At 37.3% G+C, this 22,928-nt stretch overlaps 1 protein-coding gene across 7 annotated transcripts in view; it reads left to right on the top strand.

The window, feature by feature from the left end:
- Nucleotides 1-301: 301 nt before the first annotated feature.
- The window catches only part of LOC127507805 (ubiquitin carboxyl-terminal hydrolase 17-like protein C), a 68,542-nt gene continuing 45,915 nt past the window's right edge, over nucleotides 302-22,928 (top strand). For 5 of the 7 annotated variants that reach the window (XM_051885217.1, XM_051885220.1, XM_051885218.1 and 2 more), the window contains exons 1-11: nucleotides 302-477; nucleotides 643-714; nucleotides 1,315-1,415; nucleotides 2,974-4,661; nucleotides 4,783-4,801; nucleotides 5,330-5,416; nucleotides 5,808-5,948; nucleotides 10,124-10,208; nucleotides 22,061-22,121; nucleotides 22,232-22,316; nucleotides 22,821-22,917. In XM_051885217.1, the coding sequence (XP_051741177.1) occupies nucleotides 1,316-1,415; nucleotides 2,974-4,661; nucleotides 4,783-4,801; nucleotides 5,330-5,416; nucleotides 5,808-5,948; nucleotides 10,124-10,208; nucleotides 22,061-22,121; nucleotides 22,232-22,316; nucleotides 22,821-22,917 (2,363 nt within the window). In that variant the 5' untranslated portion in view covers nucleotides 302-477; nucleotides 643-714; nucleotide 1,315. Of the gene's footprint in view, nucleotides 478-642; nucleotides 715-1,314; nucleotides 1,416-2,973; nucleotides 4,662-4,782; nucleotides 4,802-5,329; nucleotides 5,417-5,585; nucleotides 5,949-10,123; nucleotides 10,209-21,664; nucleotides 22,122-22,231; nucleotides 22,317-22,820; nucleotides 22,918-22,928 lie in introns of those variants that run through there. The other 2 variants (XM_051885221.1, XM_051885222.1) reach the window with 2 other exon arrangements.

Genomic DNA, 22,928 nt, shown 5'->3' with positions numbered 1-22,928 from the left:
TTAATTTAATACAAGTTTTGCTGAAGTTAACTAAATTTACAGAACATTTCTCCTTGGAGATAAAAAAAATATATCAAATTAAACAGATGTTTTAGTCAACTGGCTACACATGAAAACGTGAAACATCTGTGTATTTGACAAATATTGCGTCTAAGCCACTTCATCAATGATAAAGTTCTCAAACACTGCGCAAGCGGCACTACGGGAAGCAGAAAGCATCTGTTTTCAGCTCCCTAGATTGCAACAGCAAATCTTACTGATTAACAATCATTAACCAGCGAGTAAGTGAAAGGGAAGGTAACACACACAGAGGCGAGAAGAGAAAACTCACGGAAACAGCTCAAGGACGTAACTTTTTTTCCTCTTGAATATGCTGAAAACCACAAAAACCAAGTGTGTGTTTATCCTGCAGGAGTTATGAAATGTGCGCAGTCATTTCCAGCGATGGGAATCAATCTAGATGTGGCTTTCAAGACGGTAATACGATTTATTCATTTAACAATTTAAGCAGGCTAATGAATCTCATAATGTACCTTTGATATCTGATGAATCAAACTGAATCATGTAATGACTTTCAAATGAAGTAAATGTGGGGTTAAATCCGCTTAAATGTTCAAACACTGCTTGTTTTCATCCTGACAGGTTCCTGATGTGTGAAAGGAGAACATTTCTCCCAGTCTTCACATCACAAGAAACACACAGACACGTTTAAAGGTGTGAAAATATTACATTTAATATAAAAAATCTGAATAGTTGATAACAGTAAAGTGTCATTTGTCCACACTAACCTGAATGTACAGGTTCTGTCTGATAATAAAAGAAAACTGAATGGTCCAGTAGAAACTTGTTTATAGCAGGGCTGGGCAAAGTTCAGAACTGAAAAACATTTCATTTTATAATCGTGAGTTTGAATTTGCCATGACACACAGGAAGTTGAAGTGGAATTTACTTTAAGTTTGTATACTGATTGAAATTTAACAACTGAAGCATTCTGAGAAATACAATGTTCTTCCACCATTGACAATACATTTAGCCTATTAAATATATAAACTAAATACAACTTTCTATGACATAAAAACAGGTCTGTGAGGACTATGAAACCTCCAAACTTCAAGAGTTATTTAAACACTTTTGTAGACTTTCAGACAAGCCAATCATTGAGCGGGATTCACTAAATGTGTTTAAGAAGAACAGGATTCATTTGCACCAAACAGGCTGATACACCCCAAAAAACTGTTTGTTCTGTGTCAAATCAATTAAACCATTGTAGTCTAAAAAACAAAAGTTAAACTTTTGGCATTTTTGTGTGTTTAGTATGGATACAGTGGGAGTGAATGTGATTGAAACAGCGGCTCTAGGGAGACCCTTCCAGCTGGGGATGCTGTATGACTGCAGGAAGGATGCTCTAATACCAGGTACACAAACAAACACAGCATTTGATCTGACCCATGATTTGAGGAAAATCCGATCCTAAAGCATTTTCTGACTCTGAAAAAAATATAATTTTGAAAATCTAGTTGGTTGAATATTGAAACCTCTGAACATGGCTAAAACTGACTCAGATGGAAGATGGATTCAGATGGATTTCAAAACATACATAAAATTTTGGACTGTTTGCAAAAGGAAAATGGATACCCAGCATTCCAAATTTAAAAACTTCATTCCAAAAATTTTTATAATACAGTTCTGGGGAATGTCAAATAAGAAATTAAAACTCACATAATATCAGTGACAAATAATAGATCACAGAATAACATCTGTGACTATATGAAATGGAATGGAATAGGAAAAGTCTAATCAAGTCTAATTGCTTTTATTCACATTTATTTCTATAGCGCTTTTCACAATACATATCTTTCAAAGGATTTCCTCTAAAAATCTGCTGGATGCAGCAATATCCACCTTATTTTTAAGGTAACAGCAAATGCAGCCATTTGTAACTTGGCATAAAATGTCTTATAACACCTACCAGAAGGGACTAGTTCAAACATATGATGGCATGGATGTGTGGAGTCCTTACAGAATCTGATAGCTTTCGCTAAGCAGCGAGATCTATAGATATCTTCTAATGCTGGCAGTTCAACTCTGATTATCTTCTGTGCATGCAAGACAACCCTCTGGAGTGCCTTCTTATCATTAACTGTACAGTGATTAAAGTACCTGTACAGTTACTGTATAACTTATTAAAGAGATTGTTATACTGTGACATGCATTTACTATCCACAAGCATCTACGTGACAGAAAAACTGGCCTGCAACAAACAAATGGAAGAGGACTGTTACCCCCAAAATGGCCAGATGCTGGAGGAATATGTGGAGGGCTTTCTGAGTCTCTACCACAAGTCATTGTCGCCTGAGCCCACTACGGAACCAGAGCCTGAGTCAATGGACCACGAGCGTGAGCCAGCCAACGTGTCCACCCAGGACCTAGAGCTGAAAGCTACTTCCATCCCAAGGCTGGAGCCTACTGCCAGGTCCTTCCCAGAGTCCATACAATGGGGGCAATCCACTCCCAAGCGATAGCATGTGTAAATGAGGTCCAGTTGGTTACCTGATTTGTGAGTAGCTGCAGTAGGCACTCACTTGGGGTCAAACGAGGCAAGCAGAGTGTTGAAGTCAGCAGTCTGGGGTTGTTCTAGGTGGAGGTTTTTCCTCTGGAAGTCTCTAAGTACTATCAGAGGAGTACCATCCTCAGGGAAGGATGAGAGTAACACATCAATCTCCAAGAAGTTAGTTTTCCTAGAAACCTAGTTTTCCTGGGGGACAATAAACAACAACAAAATATATTTTAACAGTGTGGGTGATAGCAATTGCATGTGATTCAATGGAGCTATTATCACACAGAGATTGTAAAGGATTAAATTTCCAGTCATTGGAGATAAGCAGACCAGTATCCCCACCCCTTCTTTGCTTTAATCTTTGGTGTATAGATATATTGATTGTACTGTATTAAACACTTTTTTTTCTTTTGTAGGAATCACACTGTGGGATCCAGAGAAGCTACAGCAGAGTCTACAAGTCCGTCCCAAAATTAAGTCAGAATTCAAAGTCACAGCTTCAGACTCCATTCAGGAAAAAACATCCTTACTGAACATTGACGGCTCTCTGAAACTGAGTGTTTTAGGTGGACTCGTCAGTGTTACTGGAGCAGCCAAATATCTCAACGACACCAAGAAGTCTTTCAGACAGCAGAGACTGACACTACATTATCATTCAACCTGCAGGTATGAAGAACTGACCATGAATCACATGGTACCTGCAAATATAGTTCATCACGATTTATTTGATAAAGACACAGCGACACACGTGGTGACAGCAGTGCTGTATGGAGCAGACGCCTGCTTTGTGTTTGATAGAGAAGTTTCATCAGATGAGAAAATAAACACAATAAAAAGTGAAGCAAATGCAGCCCTTGATGCACTTAAATTAATTTCAGAACATACAAACATAAGTCTTAAGATGAATGACACTCAGAAGAACGCAATTCAAAAATTCACATGCACATTTTATGGTGACTTCCAGCTACCGTCTAACCCAACCTCTTTTGAAGATGCATTGAAGGTTTTCAGTGATCTTCCAAAACTGCTGGGAGAAAAGAAAGAGCTGGCGGTTCCTCTGAGAGTTTGGCTTTATCCTCTGGACAAACTTCTCTCAGGAGCTTCAAAACTTCAGAGGGACATCAGCATGGATCTAATCCTTGATACTGAATCAGTGATTGAGAGTTTAAATACAACTGAGATGAAATGCAGTGACCTTCTGGAAGACTCACCTGCTTCAAGTTTTACTGCATTTTATGATAAAATACTGCAAATGAAGCAAAACTGCTTCAGTTACAAACTGAGACTCATGAAGAAACTCGGCTCTCTGCTGCCAAACATCCGTGGAGATGCGATGAAGGAAACTGACCTGAATTATCTTCTACAAGATCATAATGAATCTCCATTTAAAGGACGAGGCCTCACAGAATGGCTAAAAGAGAGAGAAAGAGAGTCTGATACCATGAAAATAATACTCAGACAACTGAAGGGTGTTGAGGTAGAAGACAACATAGATGCCATTTGGATGGATCTGGAAGTTGGAAATCTGGTCTGTTACACATTCACATCGCTGGACTGGTCAGATTTTCTGCTTCTTCAACAAACCACCTATCTGAGTAATTCAATTAATGGAGAAACTGATGAGAATGGCCCTGATTCAGAGCAGAAGTCTTGGCTCACTCCTGAGATGCAGAAGAACATGAGGAGCAACTTGATAATATTTAAGAACTTGATTGATTCAAAAGACCGTGAACCAGCCAAGTTCATTGTGTCCTCAAAGGAAATGAAGAATAATCCAGGTTCCTGCATTCTGCTGTATGAAAGTGAATGTGATGAAGCTGTTTGCTTTATTCCTCCATCACAGCCAGCCTGTCCAATCACTGAAGAGGTCAAAGATAACAGTGTGGTTCTGAAGGTTCCTCCATCATGTTCTTCTACAGTGGAGCTCAGATTACTGTATAAACGGAAGCAGGGCAGAGTCTGGAGATCTAAACCTGTGATGAAGGATGAAAACACAGTTACTCTGACTGATCTGAGAGCAGGAACTGAGTATGAGATCAAATGTGCAGCGCTGGGGAAACTCAACTACACCGTATACAGTGACGTCATCAGCGTCACCACAGAGGTATGATGATCATTCATCAAATATCAGCTTAAGACAAAATTATACTTGAGGAGCTTTTTGACAATGAGTATATTGGTAATAATTTGTTAATTTATTAATTAGTATCAAATTGTTCTTTTAGGGAGGAAGTTTGATTATTGGTGAGTCATTTTTCCTGCCTATCATATTGTTTGTAGATCTGTGGCATGCACAAGTGTTTCATAACAGTAAACATTGATGCTACATTCTTAGAAGAAAAGGTTCTATATAGAATATTAAAGGGTTCAATCAGGCACTCCTTTTATTGGTTCCAATCATGTGATAATTTTATGGATTTAGTTAATTTTGTATTAATTAATTTTTTTTTTTTTCATTTGGATTACATTTTATGAATTAAGCAGCTTGTGATCCATTTATCATAAGAAAAAATGTAAAATAACACAATAAACATGAAAGTATTATGCAATCATAAGACATATATAGAATATTTATATAGAACCTTTTTGGCATAAAGGGGTCTTTAGAACTGAACACTACAGTTCTATATAGAACCCCACTGAACCTTTCTTTTCTAAGAGTGTTACGCTGACAGTCAAAGCAAAAATGTAATTTCAGTTTTGGAAAAGACTGTTCAGCAAAAACTGGATGCCTCGTTCTTCAACAACAACAGTTGTATTTGTGTGTTTCAGACATTAACTTTGAGGGAGAGCGTCACTCAATCCCCTCTTCTTGCTCTGATGGTCATTGGTCTCCAGGAGGTTCTGAATCTTCTCAGTGTATGTGCCTCTTTTTCATTAAAATGTCATTTTTGGGGTGAGAGTACAGTTCTGGGTGAATAAACCTATGTTACAGAAATAATTACAGTGAGTTAGTTCACTCCTACTTTGGTAGATTGCACTACTTTGAACAGACTAGGTCTATGGTACAAGTTTCATGTGGACACATAATAATAATAATAATAATAATAATAATAATAATAATAATATAAACAAATGCTGCCAATAGAGCTTGTTTTTGAACCTGAAACATTCTTTTAAAAAGTTAATAAATTAAATTTGTAAACTTCATTTGTTTCTTGTTGAACACTCAGTGGTGTAATGGCATTGGTGCTATTTTTAGAGAGCCAGCAGATGGGGCCATTGACTTGTCTTTTCTGTGAATCTCTAGTTTTGAAACCAACTGCAAAGCTCACAAAACATCAAGATTTTGGGCAGTTTACGCAAGATTGGATCAATAACACCACAGCACTGGATTCCCAGAAGTACAAAAGCAACACTTCAAAAAGTGACTCAGGCAGAGGTGACTCAGGTGAGAATGTAGGAGTGCAAAAAGGGCAATGAAATATATTCAGTTGTTGTGCATTTGGAATTATTGATGCATTGCACTTTATGTGGCACCAAAACCATTTGTTTGTTTGTTTATTTTTATTTCCATATCAGCATCTATGGCTATTTTCATGGCAAGAACAACATTAAAATAAATAAACATAATTAGCACAGTAATAGTAAAAAAAAAAAAAACCAGTTGATAATCAACTCACATAAATATAACAAACATTATATACGATTTTTCATTTCAATATTTGATTTAAAAAAAAAAAAAAAAAAAAAAAAAAAACTTAAGATGGACTTAAGGACTTAAGACCAGGTGAAACATTTTTGAAAACATCCATTAAAGAACTTTCTGTGTAAAAACGTTGCCTATAGTGACATTCAAAGGTCAGTTTTAAAAGATTCAAGAGTTTGGAGGCAAGATTTAGAATCCGTGCAAATTGAAAATTTTCATTATTGTGTTCTCTCTATTTGTTCTAAAGCCAGGAGCAATGCACAAGCTTCAGCAGTAAAAATTGAGCTTTCGCTTGGAATACGTATACTAAAAAATATTTAGACCAAACACTGCTGCTGCAGACACACCATTCTCTGTCTTAGATCTATCTGTATACACTGGTCTATGGAGAGGAAGACTACATTTTATTCCTACAAATTCTTGTTTATATTCATTTGGATGAGTCAAGTTCTTCTTTTTTTGGGACAAATTCCACATGATGTTAAATTTTTTGTTGTTCCAAGGAGGAATAGGGCATAGGGAATAGGTTTGTGCAAGTAAATTAATGCCCATGTTCTCCATGTGGGATTTTATATGAATACCAAAAGGACTGATATACTTGGGTCTGGCTTCATACAAATCAGGGGCCTGTACCATGATGGTAGTTGAACAAATTCAGGGTTATAGGATTAGTTTCGAGTTGACAAAACTAAACCACTCCAATCTGGTTTTGTTGGTACGATGATGCTGATCATCAACTTCCTTTGTCAACTCATGCTTTGATCCTGAATTTGTGGAGCGCGTGCACATGAATGCGTGACATCAGTGGCAAACAGCCAATCACATGCCTTGCAACAGAAATAAACTGTAATCCACTACTAGCAAGAGAGCCAGCGCTCTTTTGCTGAAGGTTAAGAATTTAAACGTATTTACACTGATGAAAATATTTGTTCATGAAAGAGGACAAAAAATTAAGAAATTATCTTACTTATCAGTGCAATTATCATTTATAATTATATAAATTATCAGTGCAAGTGAAACTTGTGAAGTTAGTTTATATAGCTGATAATATATAGTGATAGAGACTCAAACATGTATGGTCACGTCAGGGGCTCGAGCACCCACGGAAAAATACTAGATATTCTCCATTGATTTAACCAATGAAAAATCGATTGCAGCTTTCAAACACGATTATCTTCACATTGTTCTAGTTTATTTGAGGTCGTTTCTATTGTGTTATTTTAATGAAAAATGGCAAGTAATGCGCGAGCACAAATCTTTCAGCTCGCAGGCGGATTTCCTTCACTCTCACACCAACTGGATGCGAGCTCAAACTCTCTTCTTGCTCTTGCTCTAGAATGGTCTTCTCATTGTAAGTGCTTATTGTAATTGTTATTGAATTATTTTATTTAGTGAGCCGCTACTGATCATCAGACTTCAGTGAGAGTGCGACTCGCGACAACACTCATGGAAAGTGCTTTTGTTTGGTTGGTAACATAGGCATAATTTGCGGGTGGGACATGTCCCCACCACTTTTTTGAAACATTTTGCTGCACAGATAGCCAAATGAAACGCCCAGGTGATGTTAATTTGTGTTAAATAAGAAGCGATCTGGTGCTGGTATGTGTTGTTTTTTAAATCATGCCGTTGTTATCAGTGGAGGAACGTTCTCGTGGCTCGTGCACAGTCTTCACACAGACTAGCGCGTCAATCTATCGCTAATGGTGTTGCGGTAACTGTTCTTTCCAGCGAAATCATTAACATAATGCACACAAACGTGTCCCTGCTCTTGCCTCTTTGTATGACATCAATGAACATCTTTGGTCTTATTGAGAAAAAAAAAAAAAAACTAATCAAGGGCAGATTAGAACCACTGATGATTAGAACCCGGAATGTCTGACTCGCATAGCACATGTTCTGCCACTAGACCACATGAGAATATGTAAGTTTAGCACGGGTCTGTCTATATATGGACTGAGCACCCACAGGCACAAACATCAATCGGCGCCTATGAGTGTCGGAGTATTCGAACCCCCAGATCTTACTTTACGAGTAGGTTTTCATTAAGTCTTATTCAATTACATTTTTTTTAAAATACGCAGTCATACAAGTAATATGAAGAATATCAATTATTTCAGGAAAATAAAATATTTCCCATATGCAATTCATATAGGATATGTGTAGACTACATTATTCTTCTATTATATCATATTGATATTCATACTGGCATTAAATGCCACAGTTTAATGAGTAAATGAATTTATCACAGAGAGAAATTCAACACACACAACACACACACATGCACTGTTAGGCTTTTATTTTAGCGCGTAACATGAAACTAGAGGTCTGCATTCCCGTGGCTCTCCCGCAGGAACCGCGGGACCTGATAAGATTTCTTGCTGCGCGGGATTAAATTTTGAATGAAAGGCGGATTGCGGTCGGTAACTTTAGTTACACAATAACCTGACAATAACCCGGTCGCTCCCGAGATGCTTTGACATCAGCGCGTCTGTGCTTGAACTTGAAGTGAACAAAACTTTCTGCAGTGGTGGCGTTCACACAGTCCCCAGTTCCCTGTCCTGAGAAACCTGGCAAGATATGTTCTTTGCATTAGAGGTCTGCGCGAGTGCACCTTCAGAGATCATTCAACCTTTGTGATCGGATTTTGGAGGAGAGACGTTCTGAAACGGTCTTCAGTCAGCGTCATTCTGTTCTTGCGTGGATGTTAAAAAAGATTTCATTTTGCAGTATAGCTAGTAAGCCAACAGTTTTCATTTATATGTATTTTTGGCTTAGCCTATAGTTTTGAGGGACATGTTGTAGGCTATTTAATTTAGCCTATTTTTCTCTGTGATATTTAGCCTATTATTCTTTGTGACATTTTTTCTCTGACATTTTTAGGGTGTTGACAGCATCATAAGACAAATAACAAATAAAAATCTTGTATATGCTATGCAATATTTTATATTTGTTATCCCCAATCACTCTCTTTCTTTAGAGGAAATTTAAATGCGAGATTCTGGAAACAATCTAAATTTAGCGGGACCTGTCGGGTCAGGAAGAAAATCACTATATGCGGATAGCGGGTGAACACAGAGTGAATTTTAGGCGGGAGCGGGTCCGTGCGGAATAGAACCTTGCGGGAGCGGGCGGGCGCGGGCCGAAAAAAAACAGTCCCGCGCAGACCTCTACATGAAACTATCTATGAAATGTGTGGTGGCTGCTGTCTCACTTCGTCCGACGAAGCTTCTTTCACAGGGTTTTGGACTGTTTTATTTTTTTACTAAACACCAGATGGCGCTGTTTTCGACACTCTCAAAGCTTTGAATCTTTTCCCGAAACAATGAGGGGAAAGCCTCAGTGCTTCATGAGGCTTCATTTGCCCATCACTAATAGATTGCACGATTGCTCACAGCAGAGTTCACAGCAGCTTAAACGCATTTAAACTGAAAAATCAACTGGGGATAATAACAGCCTGCACACCACCACGAAGTTGCAAACCAAAACTTGCAAACCAAGCTTAATCACAATCTTAAATAGACAGAGTTCGAGTGCTGATAGGCTGCCACTCTGAATATGTGGGAGGGAACTTATTCACCCTGCCACATATAGAATATATAGAATATATAGTTCATTGCATGAACTACAAGTGATGATACTTCTGGTTGATCTGGGATGTAAAAAATATTCTTTAAATTAAATGTTTAAATTAAATTTAAATATTCGAAATAAAAAGCTTCTCATTTCAGTTCCCTGTAGGTTGATCATTCAAGGAATGAAGAAATAGCTCTGACTAGCTAACAACTGTGCACAAGACAATCATTCATATGCATTAAATTAAAATGCAAACATGTCATTCATACCAAACTTGAAGAGTAACATTTCCAAATAATCCTGAGCATAAATATGTGATGTGTTTGTCATCTTTTGGCAATTAGAAACAGAAGAGGCCTATTCAGGACAAGATGAAGAGACAAATTATCCTGCATGGAGACCGCAAACACACACTAATCAAGACAGAAGGTGGGCAAGTCCTGTTATGTGTTGTTTATAATTAAGCAAATATTTACCAAAGTACCATTTAGCTGAGACTTTTATCAAAGTGACCTGAAAATAGATCCAATTGCTTTATTTCTTCTTGATACATGAGTAATATTGTTTTTTCCTTTGGTTCCTCTTTTAGTGGTCGCTATAACCCCTTAATCTTGTCACATTTGTAATATATTAGTTACTTGGACTATCGTGTTATGTAGGAAACAGTTTATGAAAACTTTTTTGTCATCAAAAGAGTAGAGGAGCTAGATAACAATTACATATTTGACCTGAGTTATCATAGTAATTGCTTTCACTCATTGATGACATCATACCCTCAGGCGGCAGGCACAACAGATTCCGCCATAGTCGTTGCCTGTGTGATATAGTGTGTACGTGAATGTGGGGGCGGAGGCATCAAGTTAGGGGTGTGATCCTGTTGGGTAGGGGTGTGTTTGTTTTAGTGATTTCAGATATCAACAGAATGGCTTGCAGAAGAGCTCGCAGGGGATTCCCACTTATATAATTGAGAAGAGGTTCAAACTCCTGTCTGAATGCCACTGGCCACAAACTCCGGGCTCCTCTCTACTCTCTTATTTATATAGGAAGTTTTATTTATATAACATATTTTATTACTTTTTATTTTAGATCAACTAGAAACAAGTTTTCGATCTTTTATTTTGAAATGTAAGTCAATTGGCTGAAGCCAGAGTCAGTGGCAATTTTGGAGATCTCCGGTCTGCAGCTATACCTTCTTGTAAGTACCTGCTTTTTGGTGTGTTTGCACCACAGGAACTGGGAACAATTTTAGTTCTAGAAACTCCTTTTGGGGGGACTAAATTAGCTCCTACTAGTGACATAAGTGTACGCTGATTGGCTGAATGCACACGAAACACCAGCACATTTAAAAAAAAAAAAAAAAAACCTGTGTCCACACACAGATTATAGCTGATACTCTACGAACTCTAAGAACATGGAAAACAGTGATAGATCGACTTCTTAACCTTTTCACTAAGGAGAAAATCCAGTGTAACTTTGAGGGGACCAAGCGAAACATGATTGTGTACTTTTAACTGTTTAGGAGCAGATCTCCAAGAAGTGGTAAACGCCTCACTTCTTTCTGGGATTTTTTCAAACTCCCTGAAAACTGCAGTGGTTCAGCCCCTCCTGAAAAAGAGCAGTCTGGATAACACCATATTGAGCAACTACAGACCAATCTCAAATCTCCCTTTCATAGACTACAGGCAAAAGAATCAGAATACAGGCAAAATATCAGAGCTTGTACTACTTGACCTCAGTGCTGCGTTTGACACTGTCAATCAAAGAATACTTCTCGACAGGCTGGAAAACTGGGTCGGGCTTTCTGGGATGGTCCTGAAATGGTTCAGGTCAAACTCAGAATGGAGAGGTTATTATGTGAGTATCCATAAGTCTGAGTGGACATCCATGACATGTGGAGTCCCTCAAGGCTCAATCCTTGGACCGTTCTTGTTCAGTCTGTATATGCTGCCACTGAGCCAAATAATGAGAACGAACCAGATTGCTCATCACAGCTATGCAGACGACACCCAGATCTACGACTACAGCCCCATTGACTCCCTGTGCCAATGCACTGATGAAATTAACAGTTTGATGTGCCAAAACTTCCTTCAGTAGAACAAAGACAAAACTGAATTTGGAAACAAAGATGAAGTTCTCAAAATGAACACATACCTTGAGGCTAGGGGTCTAAAAACAAAAAAAATCAAGTTCAAGATTTTAAAGTACTGTTACTTGTTTATAAATCACTCAGTGGCCTAGGACCTCAATACATTGCAGATATGCTCATAGAATATAAACCTAACAGATCACTAAGATCAATAGGATCATATCAGTTAGAAATACCAAGGGTTCGCTCTAAACATGGACAGTCTTCTTTTAGCGGTTACGTCACACATAGTTGAAGCAGCTTCCAGAAGAGATCAGATGTGCTCCAACAGTAGTCACATTCAAATCCAGACTCAAAACACTTCTGATTGGCTGTGCATTTACTGAATGAACACTGTCTCTGTATGTCCGACTGATTGCACTTTATCTTACCTACATTATGTATCATCTTTTAATTATTTTAAATAGGGGCCGAGCACAGATGGTGTGAGGACCCTATTGTAATTGTTCAGTCAATGATTCTTCTTTTCCGAAATGAATCACATTTTTGGGGGCCTAAACATGCTCAACAAAAACTCATGAAACTTTGCACACACGCCAGAAGTGGTGAAAATTTATGTCTGTTATGGGTCTCAGAATTTGGTCTGGCAAAATGGCTCGATAGCGCCACCTACAAATTTTCAATTTAGTGCCCTTCGCGCTACGTTTCATGGACAGGTCTGAAATTCAGTAGACACATGTAACAGCCCAATACCTACAAAAAAAAAAGACTCCTGGTGCAAAATCTGAAAACCAACAGGATGTCAGATATTTTGAATTTTCTTTGCAAAATTTGTGCAGTTTTTGCCATTTCCAGACATTCCAGACATACAAACTCTTCCTAGAGCTTTAACCAGATCAACATCATATGTTGTCAGTCTAATCTTAAGACCTTAGTGATGTTAAATTGCGAATATCTAGAGTTTTCACTGAAGGGCGTGTCCGTGGCGGACTGACAAAGTCTGATGTTTCGCCATGAAAGAGGAAGCTGTTGTAACTCAAGCATACAGTGTCTGATCTGCCCCAGACTTCACATGTGTGATAAGAGTCCTGGCCTAAAGACATCTATATGTCAATATTCAGTTAGTCATAGCGCCACCTGGTGGCAACAGGAAATGGCATGCTTTACACTGTAATTCACTCACAGAAACACATTTCAATATGCCACGAAGTACCAAACATGTTAGAAACACGTTAAATCATGCAACACTTGTCTGAGTGCTAATGTATGTGATTAACGCCATGAAACAGGAAGTTGTTGTAACTGAGGGATACAATGTCCGATCTGCTCCAAACTTCACATGTTTGATAATAGTCCTGGCCTGAAGACATCTTCATGACAATATTCAGTTATGGTCAAAGTGCCACCTGTTGGCAGCAGGAAGTGAGCACTTTGAAATGACTTTGCCATAATTCTCCTGTATTTACTCACTTACATGCATGTCGCCCACTGTTCACTGTTTTCCTAAGGCCAATGGGTAGCAGTGAGCCCGGGTGTGAGGGCCCTTTCATCGCTGCTTGCAGCTTTAATTTCTTTATAATTGTTTTAATAATCCTTGTTTTTATTTTTGGTTAAGATTTTATTTATCTTTGGTTACCCTTACAAAAAAGAAGTATACTTCAAGTTTATCTTATGAAGTATACTTAAGGAATGTTCAAGTATATTTTTAAGAATACTTTATGTAGTAAGTATACTAGTATAAATGTACTAGTAGTAAACTTATAAGTGTACTATTTCAGTACTGCTTGGGACTAAATTGGCCCAACTGAAGTATACTTTTAAGTATTCTATAAGTGTAACGGTAGTAAACTTTAAGTGCACAACTAGTTCACAGTTACGTTTCTCATTTGTACTGCATCTGTACTACAAGTGAACTTATAAGTATACAAGCAGTTTAGTATTTTAATAGTAGTACATTATTTTAGTATATGAAAGTACACTGAAGTATACTCTCAGTAAACTACTAGTTTAGTGCAAGTATGCTTGTAAGTTTTCTTTAAGTGAACAAAACATCACACTTATAGTTTACTTTTTATATATTATTTTTGCACTTTATACTACTATGTTCCTTTTTGGGTTTATATATATATATATATATATATATATATATATATATATATATTTATATACATTTTAAAAACATTTTATTCTAGCTTCATGAATCCTTTTTTAACAAAACTTAAATGTGGGTAAGTTTCATAAAAAAAGGAAACATTTTAAACAAAAAGCTGAGAAAATCGTATTTTTGTCAAAGATTACATCCGGATGGGATTCAGAACGATGATCAAAACACAGATGGAGCAGATTGAGTCCATCAACACCCCCAAAGCTTCACAGTCCAATAGCTTGTCCTGGGTCGACATTTCATTCTGTAATGTTAGGCAGTTTTGATTTACATGCTGTTTAATGTTTTATGATTAATGTTTATAAGCAATCTTCTATCATTGTTTCTGCCTCTTTTTCTTCCATGTTTTGATCTGGAGATTTAGTATTCTTTCAGAAGATGCATCATAGTGCCCCCCTAACATATAACAGTGAAAACACTGATAGCCTGAAAATTCAGTTAATGGTGGGGAAGAGTTAAGTAGATTTGAAGAAAATTCCTATGTACACTACAAGTGGACTAGCCTACATAAAAATTAAGATACTCAGAATTAGGAACATATCTGTTTTTGTTGGGGTTTGCCCCACTGAAAGCTGGTGTATATGTTATTGACCGCTGCAGAACTCGGAGTCGGAGTCATCAGATAGAGTTTAGTTGTTTATTGCACAAGAGTGACCATATACACATAGTAGTGTACTTGAGGTAGTTTTCTGAAATAAATAAAATAACAGAAATAAATACTCATTGTCTAAATATAATCAACAACTTAGCAGATTACAAACTCAATGATAAACAACTTTACATAATGAACTGATATATAAATATGACCAAGAAATATATCAGCATGAGTCAGCAATATTAAACTGCGTAGTGTAATAAAGATTACAAAACCCACAAAATATGAATTATATAGGGAAATGAGACTGTATTATTAATACAGGCAGTAATAATGGCGACCAGATATTATCTTACTAAGAAATATTACACTTTGAGCGAATAAGTTTAGTAAAACATTAACAATACTAGCCGCAATGCTAGCGGGACAAATCCGCTTGTTAAACAGGATCAAATTACACTCAGAAAGATTGCGAAGCATAAAGGACATAATCAACACTGTGAAAGCTAATACTGCTGCAATACAGTGTAACAATCTGCATTAACAACAATAGCAAGCAAGCAAGCAAATTTTATTTATATAGCACTTTTCTAAACAAGTTAATGCAATTCAAAGTGCTTGACAACGAACCAATAGATACAGCAATTAATAAAATTAAAAAGAACAATTAAAAAGTAAAATAGACCCATTAAGATACATGATAAGAATAGAATTTATAAAAATCAAAGTATGAAAAATAAAATACAACATTAAAAACAAAACAAAACACAAAGTATAAAAAGGTTTTTATAAGACTTTACAGGAAGGCCAGACTAAAAAGATATGTTTTTAATTTAGATTTAAAACTATTAATGTTTTCAGCACATCTTATGTTCTCTGGAAGGTTGTTCCAGAGGTGAGGAGCATAACGGCTAAAAGCAGCATCACCAAATTTTTTTGTTCTAATATGAGGTACATTTAGAAGAGAAGAATCAGAGGATCTAAGAGTCCTTCTAGGTTCATATACTGTAAGCATTTTTGAAAGATAGTCTGGAGCAAGTCCGTGCAACTAATAAAAGATTTTTAAAATCAATACGAAAACTAACAGGTAACCAGTGTATGACTTTAATACTGGTGTAATATGATCTCTCTTTTTGGCTTTTGTCAATATTCGAGCAGCAGTGTTTTGAATTAATAGCAATTGGTTAATTGTATTCTTTGGTAGACCAGTAAGAAGGGCATTACAATAGTCAAGCCTGCTAGTTATAAATGCATGCGTTAATTTTTCTGTGTTGCTCAGAAAGAGAAATGATCTTACTTTGGCAATGTTCTTGAGATGATAAAATGCTGTTTTGGTAATATTACATACATGAGCTTTAAAATTAAAATCAGAATCAAAGACAACTCCTACATTTTTTGCCACTTGGCTTGGATTTAATCCGAGTACATTTAGTTTAGGGGACAATTTCTCTGCGCTTTTGATCCAATAAGCAAAACTTCAGTTTTATCTTGGTTGAGTTGTAAGAAGTTTTGTGACATCCAGTCATTTATGTCTTTGATGCAATTTGCTAGTGAATCAATTTGCACCGGGTCATCAGGAGACACAGCTAAATACAACTGTGTGTCATCTGCATAACTATGAAAAGAAATGCCATGCCTCCTGATGAGGTGACCGAGAGGTAACATATATAGATTAAAAAGTAGTGGTCCTAAAACTGATCCCTGAGGAACCCCACATGGTACCTTGTAATATTCAGACAAGGTATTATTAATGGATACTACAAATGTTCTTTCACAAAGATATGATAAAAAACAATTTAAAACAGTTCCAGATAGACCAACATAGTCACTTAATCTATTTAAAAGAATCTGGTGATCTACTGTATCAAATGCAGCACTCAAGTCAAGAAGCACCAGAACTGAAGGCCAATTTCTGTCAAGGTGTATGTTTATATCATTTATTACTTTAATAAGAGAGGTCTCTGTACTATAGTATTTTCTAAAACCAGACTGAAACATCTCTAGTTTCGAATTTGCATTTAAGAGTGTACTCAACTGATTAAAAACTATTTTCTCTAATATTTTACTTAAAAATGTAAGGTTTGAGATGGGTCTATAATTACTAGGAGTTAAAATATCTGAGCTCCCTTTCTGGTACACAGGTTTTACTAGGGCAGATTTAGGGTCAGAAGGGAAAATGCCAAGCTGCAGGGAGTGATTTACTATCTCAAGGATATCAATAGATATGGAGTCAAAGATACTTTTAAAAAGAGAGGTAGGAATAGGATCAAAGGAACAATCAAAGGAACTTTTCTTAGTGTCTCAAAATCAACCAAAGTAAAACTTTAGTTTTGATAGTATTCTCTACACTTGATAATGAAGGGAACATAATTGGCCTATTATCATGTATTGAACAGATTCCTGATCTAATGTTTATAACTTTATCTCTGAAGTAGCCAGCAAACTCTTCACATTTCACGTTTTGTAACTCAGAGCTATCAATTTTATGATTTATTAGTGAGTCTATTGTATTAAATAATAATCGGGGGTTATTAATGTTTGCATTTATAAGGTTTGCGAAATAAGCTTGCCGCGTTCTATGAATTTCTTTATTATAAGTCTTAAGATTTTCAATGAGTTTATTTAAGTGAACTTCTAGTTTAGTTTTAAGCCATCCTCGTTCGGCACTTCTACAGTCTCTTTTAAGTTTCATAGTCTGATTTGTCTTCCAAGGAATTTTCTTTTTTGTAGTTAACTTTTTAGTTTTAAGTGGAGCAACAGTATCAAGAGCTGTTCTCATTCTATTATTAAACTCATTAACTAAATCATTGCAGGATGATGGTAAAATGTTCCTTTCATAACTATTATAATGCATTGTGAGATTTTCAGCCACTTCAGAGGTAATATAACGATATTTAATCCATATGTTACAACTAAATCTAATGTGTGACCACGTTTATGGGTGGGTACGTTTACATGCTGTTTCAAAGACATGCGTTCTAACAGTTCCAAAAACACAGTTGCCATAACTCATATGAATGACAGACAGCATGTCAGAGAAATCCTTTATGAAGGGGGGGATGGGTAATTTTGGTGATCTGTATAATGTCACTGCAAGAAGATGAGGTTGAGAGTTTAAAAAAATAGCATTATATTCAAAGGTATTAAATCTACCAAGGTCAAAGACCTCGGACGATGGAATCACCGATTACCACGGTGGAGGCAGGCGTTGTTAGTGAAGATGGAAGAGATGTAACGTTAGAAGGTAAAGCGATGGAGTTTGATCAGGAGGTGAGTCATGACCCAGCACGCCGAAACGATTTGCCAACTTCAGTTCCTGAGGTGGCCGAGTTTCACGCGTTGCTCGCTTTCCTGCACCAGTCACCCGTTTCCACTGATATTCCCTTGGGCATGGTGTTGAGCAAGAATCCGTTGAGCGTCTCATAGTCTGAGCTGTAGCGTCTGAAATCAATGGTGGTGAAAGTTCCTCGGCCAGCGTATCCATACACGGTTCTTGTACCGGGAGAGTTGTTGTAAGGAGTGCCGAGTTTTGTAGGCCCATGCCAGACAGTGGCGGAGCCAGGATTTTTTCATAGGGGTGGCCAGGCAGGGGCCAGCAACCAGTCTGGGGTGGCACAGAAATCTTCATTATTTCAACATAAATACAACTGAATACAGTTAATTTGTACTTAATTGTAATTGAGATTGTGAATTAGATCATGGAATGCTGAGGGATTTTTTTTTTTTTTTTTTTTTTAATCATCCCTCACTTGCAGGCATATTAATAAGGGGCTCACACTATAGTTAAATTTCAGCTTGTTCAGTCAGCTTGTTCTGGTTCTCAAAACCCCCAATAGCTTGTTCTCCATTGTTGCATCTTCATGAATAAGACATCCAGATAACTGCATACTGTAGTTCAAAGATTATCCAACCTTCATTGAATTTTATGTATAATCAATGAATTTCAACAATTCTGAGTTTGTCTGTTTCAAAAACTAACAGTAAACACTAAATGTTTAACTTTCTATATTGTCAAAATAAATAATTGCAACAGTTCCATCATACCTAAATTAAACTCAGTACAAAGAAAAATAAGTGTTCTCTTTTGAATTCCCATTTGCTGATGCTGAAGCGGAAGTCAACAGCACATAAATGCCAGAATGTAAAATTAATTATTTTATGCATTTAAATGTGATACATTTTTGTCTGTACTTTATAAATTAACGCACAATTAGCATCTTCTAGTACAAATGCACAGTTCTCACATTTATTTATGCATTAAAAAATGACATATCAGTTTGTGCCTTATATTGTGATCTCACATAGCAGAATATTTTAGTCCAGAGACATGTTACGCATTTATATATATATATCAAATAGACCTACATACATGCATGCACAGTTTTAACGCAGCTTTAATCGCTTTTTTGCTATTTCCTGACTTACTAGACGACAGAACTACGACGTTGCATGCTCGTAGTTTCTTTTGCGCTTTATTTGAGGGCGCCGTACAGTGCGTGTGATTGAAAAGTGCGCGGTCTTGCAACCCACCAGTTGAGAAACATTGACGTAAGCTGTATATAATGTTCGCCGTTCACTGTTGTTCTGCTAAAGCTCATTCAGCACCTGTATCATTTCCGCGCGCGTTTGACTTGCGCCTGGCGCTGAGGCGATGTTGGAGTGCGCGTCTGAAAAGTCTCCCGTTTTTTTGTGGTCTTAAAGAGACGGTTCTGCGTTTAAATAAACGCAATTCTTGTCAACAAAAAAGTAGACAGAAACAGCAGTTGTGAGTAGTTGTGCAGTTGCCACGGCCACCCCCTGGCTCCGCCCCTGATGCCAGCAGATCCAATCAGTACAGTAGAATTAAAAGTATCTTGAATTTTTGACGTCTCGTTTAAAACGGCGTTTAGTTAAGTCATTCGTCGGAGCTTCGTGTGCATTTCAATAAGTTTTTCTTGCAATTCTTTGATCTTGTCACATTTGGAACAAATAAAGTTTTCACAAAATCCTCTGCTCTAGTGATTAAAAACATCTCAGAGTTCACATTTTTGAGCCCTCTTGTCCTCACTGGGTACTCCCGACTCCTTGGTATCAACTTTAAGTTGCTTTGTTTCTTTCTCTGCCGTGATTTCCGCCATCTGTTCTCGCGTGTGTAGCACCATCTATAGTCCCAATATACATTGGATTAAAACTTACTTGTCATTAACTTTCCCTTGCACATAAACGCTGCACTTTAGTGAGAGCACACGATCTGACAGCAGGGGCTGGCGCAAAATGCGGCATCGGCATCTCCAGCGGCCAGGGACTTCTTTGGCAGCTGTCGCTAGAGCGGCATCTCCAACAGCCGCGGCATCGGCATCTAGAGCGGCTAGGGACTTTATTCGGCAGCACCTGCCGCTGGCCAACATAATTCGATGTAATATTTTTTTTTATTTTAAAAAGTAGGCCTACATTTCATCAAAATAACATTATATACCAGAGGACTATCATTTGTAAGCATTTATCACACATTTTGTGAATAACGTTCTGATGCTCCACTACATAAGAGAAAGCTGAAATTGTTGCGTGTGTTTATTTAGACTACATATCCAGTCATAAGTGCCTATATTAGTTGTGTTTTTCAGTGCCGACGAAAATAGTATATCACATGCTTTGATAAAATAAAACTGCAGTATTATCCATTGCTTTGAAATGCACATGAATATAAACTGATATTCAGTTAATACAGAAATTAATTTCTGATAGGCTATGCTGCACAAAGCTGAAATTGCGGCATCTCGTAGCGGCACTTCAGGTGGCCTCTGCAGCGGCCACGGATATTCTCCGGCAGCTCTCGCTACAGCGGCATCTCGGAGCGGCATCTCCAGCAGCCACGGACTTTCTTCTGATTTTAAAAAGCTACATTGCAACAAAATATCATTATATATCACAGGACTGTCATTTGTAAGCATTTATCATTAACTTTGTTAATACAGTATAGTTTCTGACGCTGCAGTAGCCTACATCAGAAAACGCTGAAATTACTGCGTGTGTACGTCTTGTGGTAGGCTATATAATGTAATGACAGTCCTGAGTAGGCTATAGCCTAATGTTATTTTGTTCAAATGCAGTTTTAAAAGTGAAAATATGACATCGAATTAATGTAATTGGCCAGCGGCAGTTGCTACAAACAGCGACAGCTGCCGGAGAAAGTCCGTGGCTGCAGGAGATGCCGCAATTTCAGCTTTCTGCAGCTCCCTGGCCGCTGGAGATGCCACCGGAAGTGCCGCTGCGAGATGCCGATGCCGCATTTTGCGCCAGCCCTCAGTTACGCTAAGCTTGTACATGCTGGAAACACTGCCCTACGTTACTTACGTAAGTGATAACTTAAAACGTCACACACATAGCGAACTTTAAACTTAAAAGGAGAGAATTCACAACAGTTTTCTTTATAAATCAATATTTTCAAACAATGTACGTTTATAAGATATAGGCTACTGTGTGTGTGTGTGTGTATATATATATATATATAAAACTATGTGAAAAAAGTATTTAATACGCTACTCAGTCAAAAGATTAAACACAAATACAAGCCAAGTATACTTAGAATACTTAATTATACTTTTAAGTACATCTCAATCAAAAGATTGAGTACAAGCGTAGGACAAATATACTAAGACTTTTCTGTCAGTACAAGTCAAGTGCAATTCTATTTCTGAGAAGTATATAAAAAGTAGACTGAAAGTATACTTTCTTATTTTTAGTTTAAAAGAAGTATACTAATAGCACACTTGAATAAACTTCTTTTTCGTAAGGGTAGGGCTGTCTGGTTGGAAGAGTTGAGAGAATTGAGAAGTGAGACGGTGAGTTTACACACACAGATGTGAGTCCTTGAATGCAGGCTGGTGTTTTACCAAAAGCCATCAGAGGCAGACGGTTGGTGATAACTCTACTCCACTGAGGGGTCGGAGGGACACTGGAAGCCATCAGAGGCAGAAGGTGTTGGAAAAACTCCTCCCTATTGAAGGGTAGGAGGTCACTAGGAATCTGGGAGTTGCAGTGTCTCACGAACCTAAGTGCTCTGATTCTTGCATTCAGACAGGGGAACCCTGAATTCAGTGATTCTGGTAGTCATGAATAATATTTTAGTCTTTAGTTAAATACACTTTTTTTTATTTCTTATGTATGATATTTTTGTTTTTTATGCATATGTTGTGATTATTTTAGGATTAATTTAATTCCCTTTCTATGTAAAGCACTTTGAATTACCATTGTGTATAAAATGTGCTACATAAATAAACTTGCCTTGCCTCATTAAGGTAACGTGACACATGTCAACTTTTTCAGTTCATTGACTGTAAGTCTGGGCTGGATGTGAGAAACATCAAAGTCTCTCCAGCTTATTCAAACACTCTTCTGATATGATGGTGTTATTTATCAACTGCACATTTAAAACAGTGTTTTATTTTCCTCCACAGAAACAAAGATCAGCGATTAATGACGGCCAGTAAAGTGACCCAACCAGAAGCTGCTGGAAAGGTTGCGTGTGTGTTTTATTAGGGGTTTCATTGTGGACACACATTGTTTGAGACTTCTATTTCAACAAAAAGTGTTTGAGGTTAATCAAGTTCCTCTAAAACTTATTTCAGAGCCTGAAGACACAGAAACCCAGAGAGGATCATTTCCAGAGTCTCTCAAACACAAAGAAGACTGACTCAACAAGCAGGAGAAGAAGTAAGAAAAGAACCCTCCATCTGATCTGATCATCCATAAAGAGCTTGTGAATCATGATTTGAAAGAAAACTCTTTCTCCGTCCCTGAATCCCTGTGGAGATGTAAAGCTCCTGCTACAGTAAAGCATTGGTGCTCACGTTACTGTCTGTGTTTCTCACAATGATCTGCTTTGTTTTCTGGGAGAAACAGTTTGATCTTCAGTGACTTTGTTCACCGCAGTTCAATCAAACATTTATATTTGGATTGTTTTCTGAAGATGGACATTATTAACACACTTGGGCTGATAGATGACTTCTCTTCCCTCATTTCATTTTTTGATTGACTTATATCCAGATCTCATTTTTAAGCTACTCAACATTTGCTTTGAACTGTTGAGTCAGTTTATGATCTCAATAGACACTTGATGGCTCTGTATGTTGTAAGATCTGCTGAATGTGTTTCTGAAGTTTCTCTGGTCAGCTGGATTGATGTCAGTCAGTGTTAATAATGTGTTTCTCATTTAAGGATACTGTGGGCTGGAGAATCAAGGGTCCTCCTCCTGCTTGAATGCAGTTCTTCAGATGCTCTTCATGACGAAGGATTTCAGGGAACATGTCGAGAGGTAAAGAAACG

This window comes from Ctenopharyngodon idella, chromosome 24 (assembly GCF_019924925.1).
Source record: "Ctenopharyngodon idella isolate HZGC_01 chromosome 24, HZGC01, whole genome shotgun sequence".
NCBI classification, from domain to species: Eukaryota; Metazoa; Chordata; class Actinopteri; order Cypriniformes; family Xenocyprididae; genus Ctenopharyngodon; species Ctenopharyngodon idella.
Note: the sequence above shows the minus strand (reverse complement) of the source record. Positions and strands in the feature narration are given on the sequence as shown.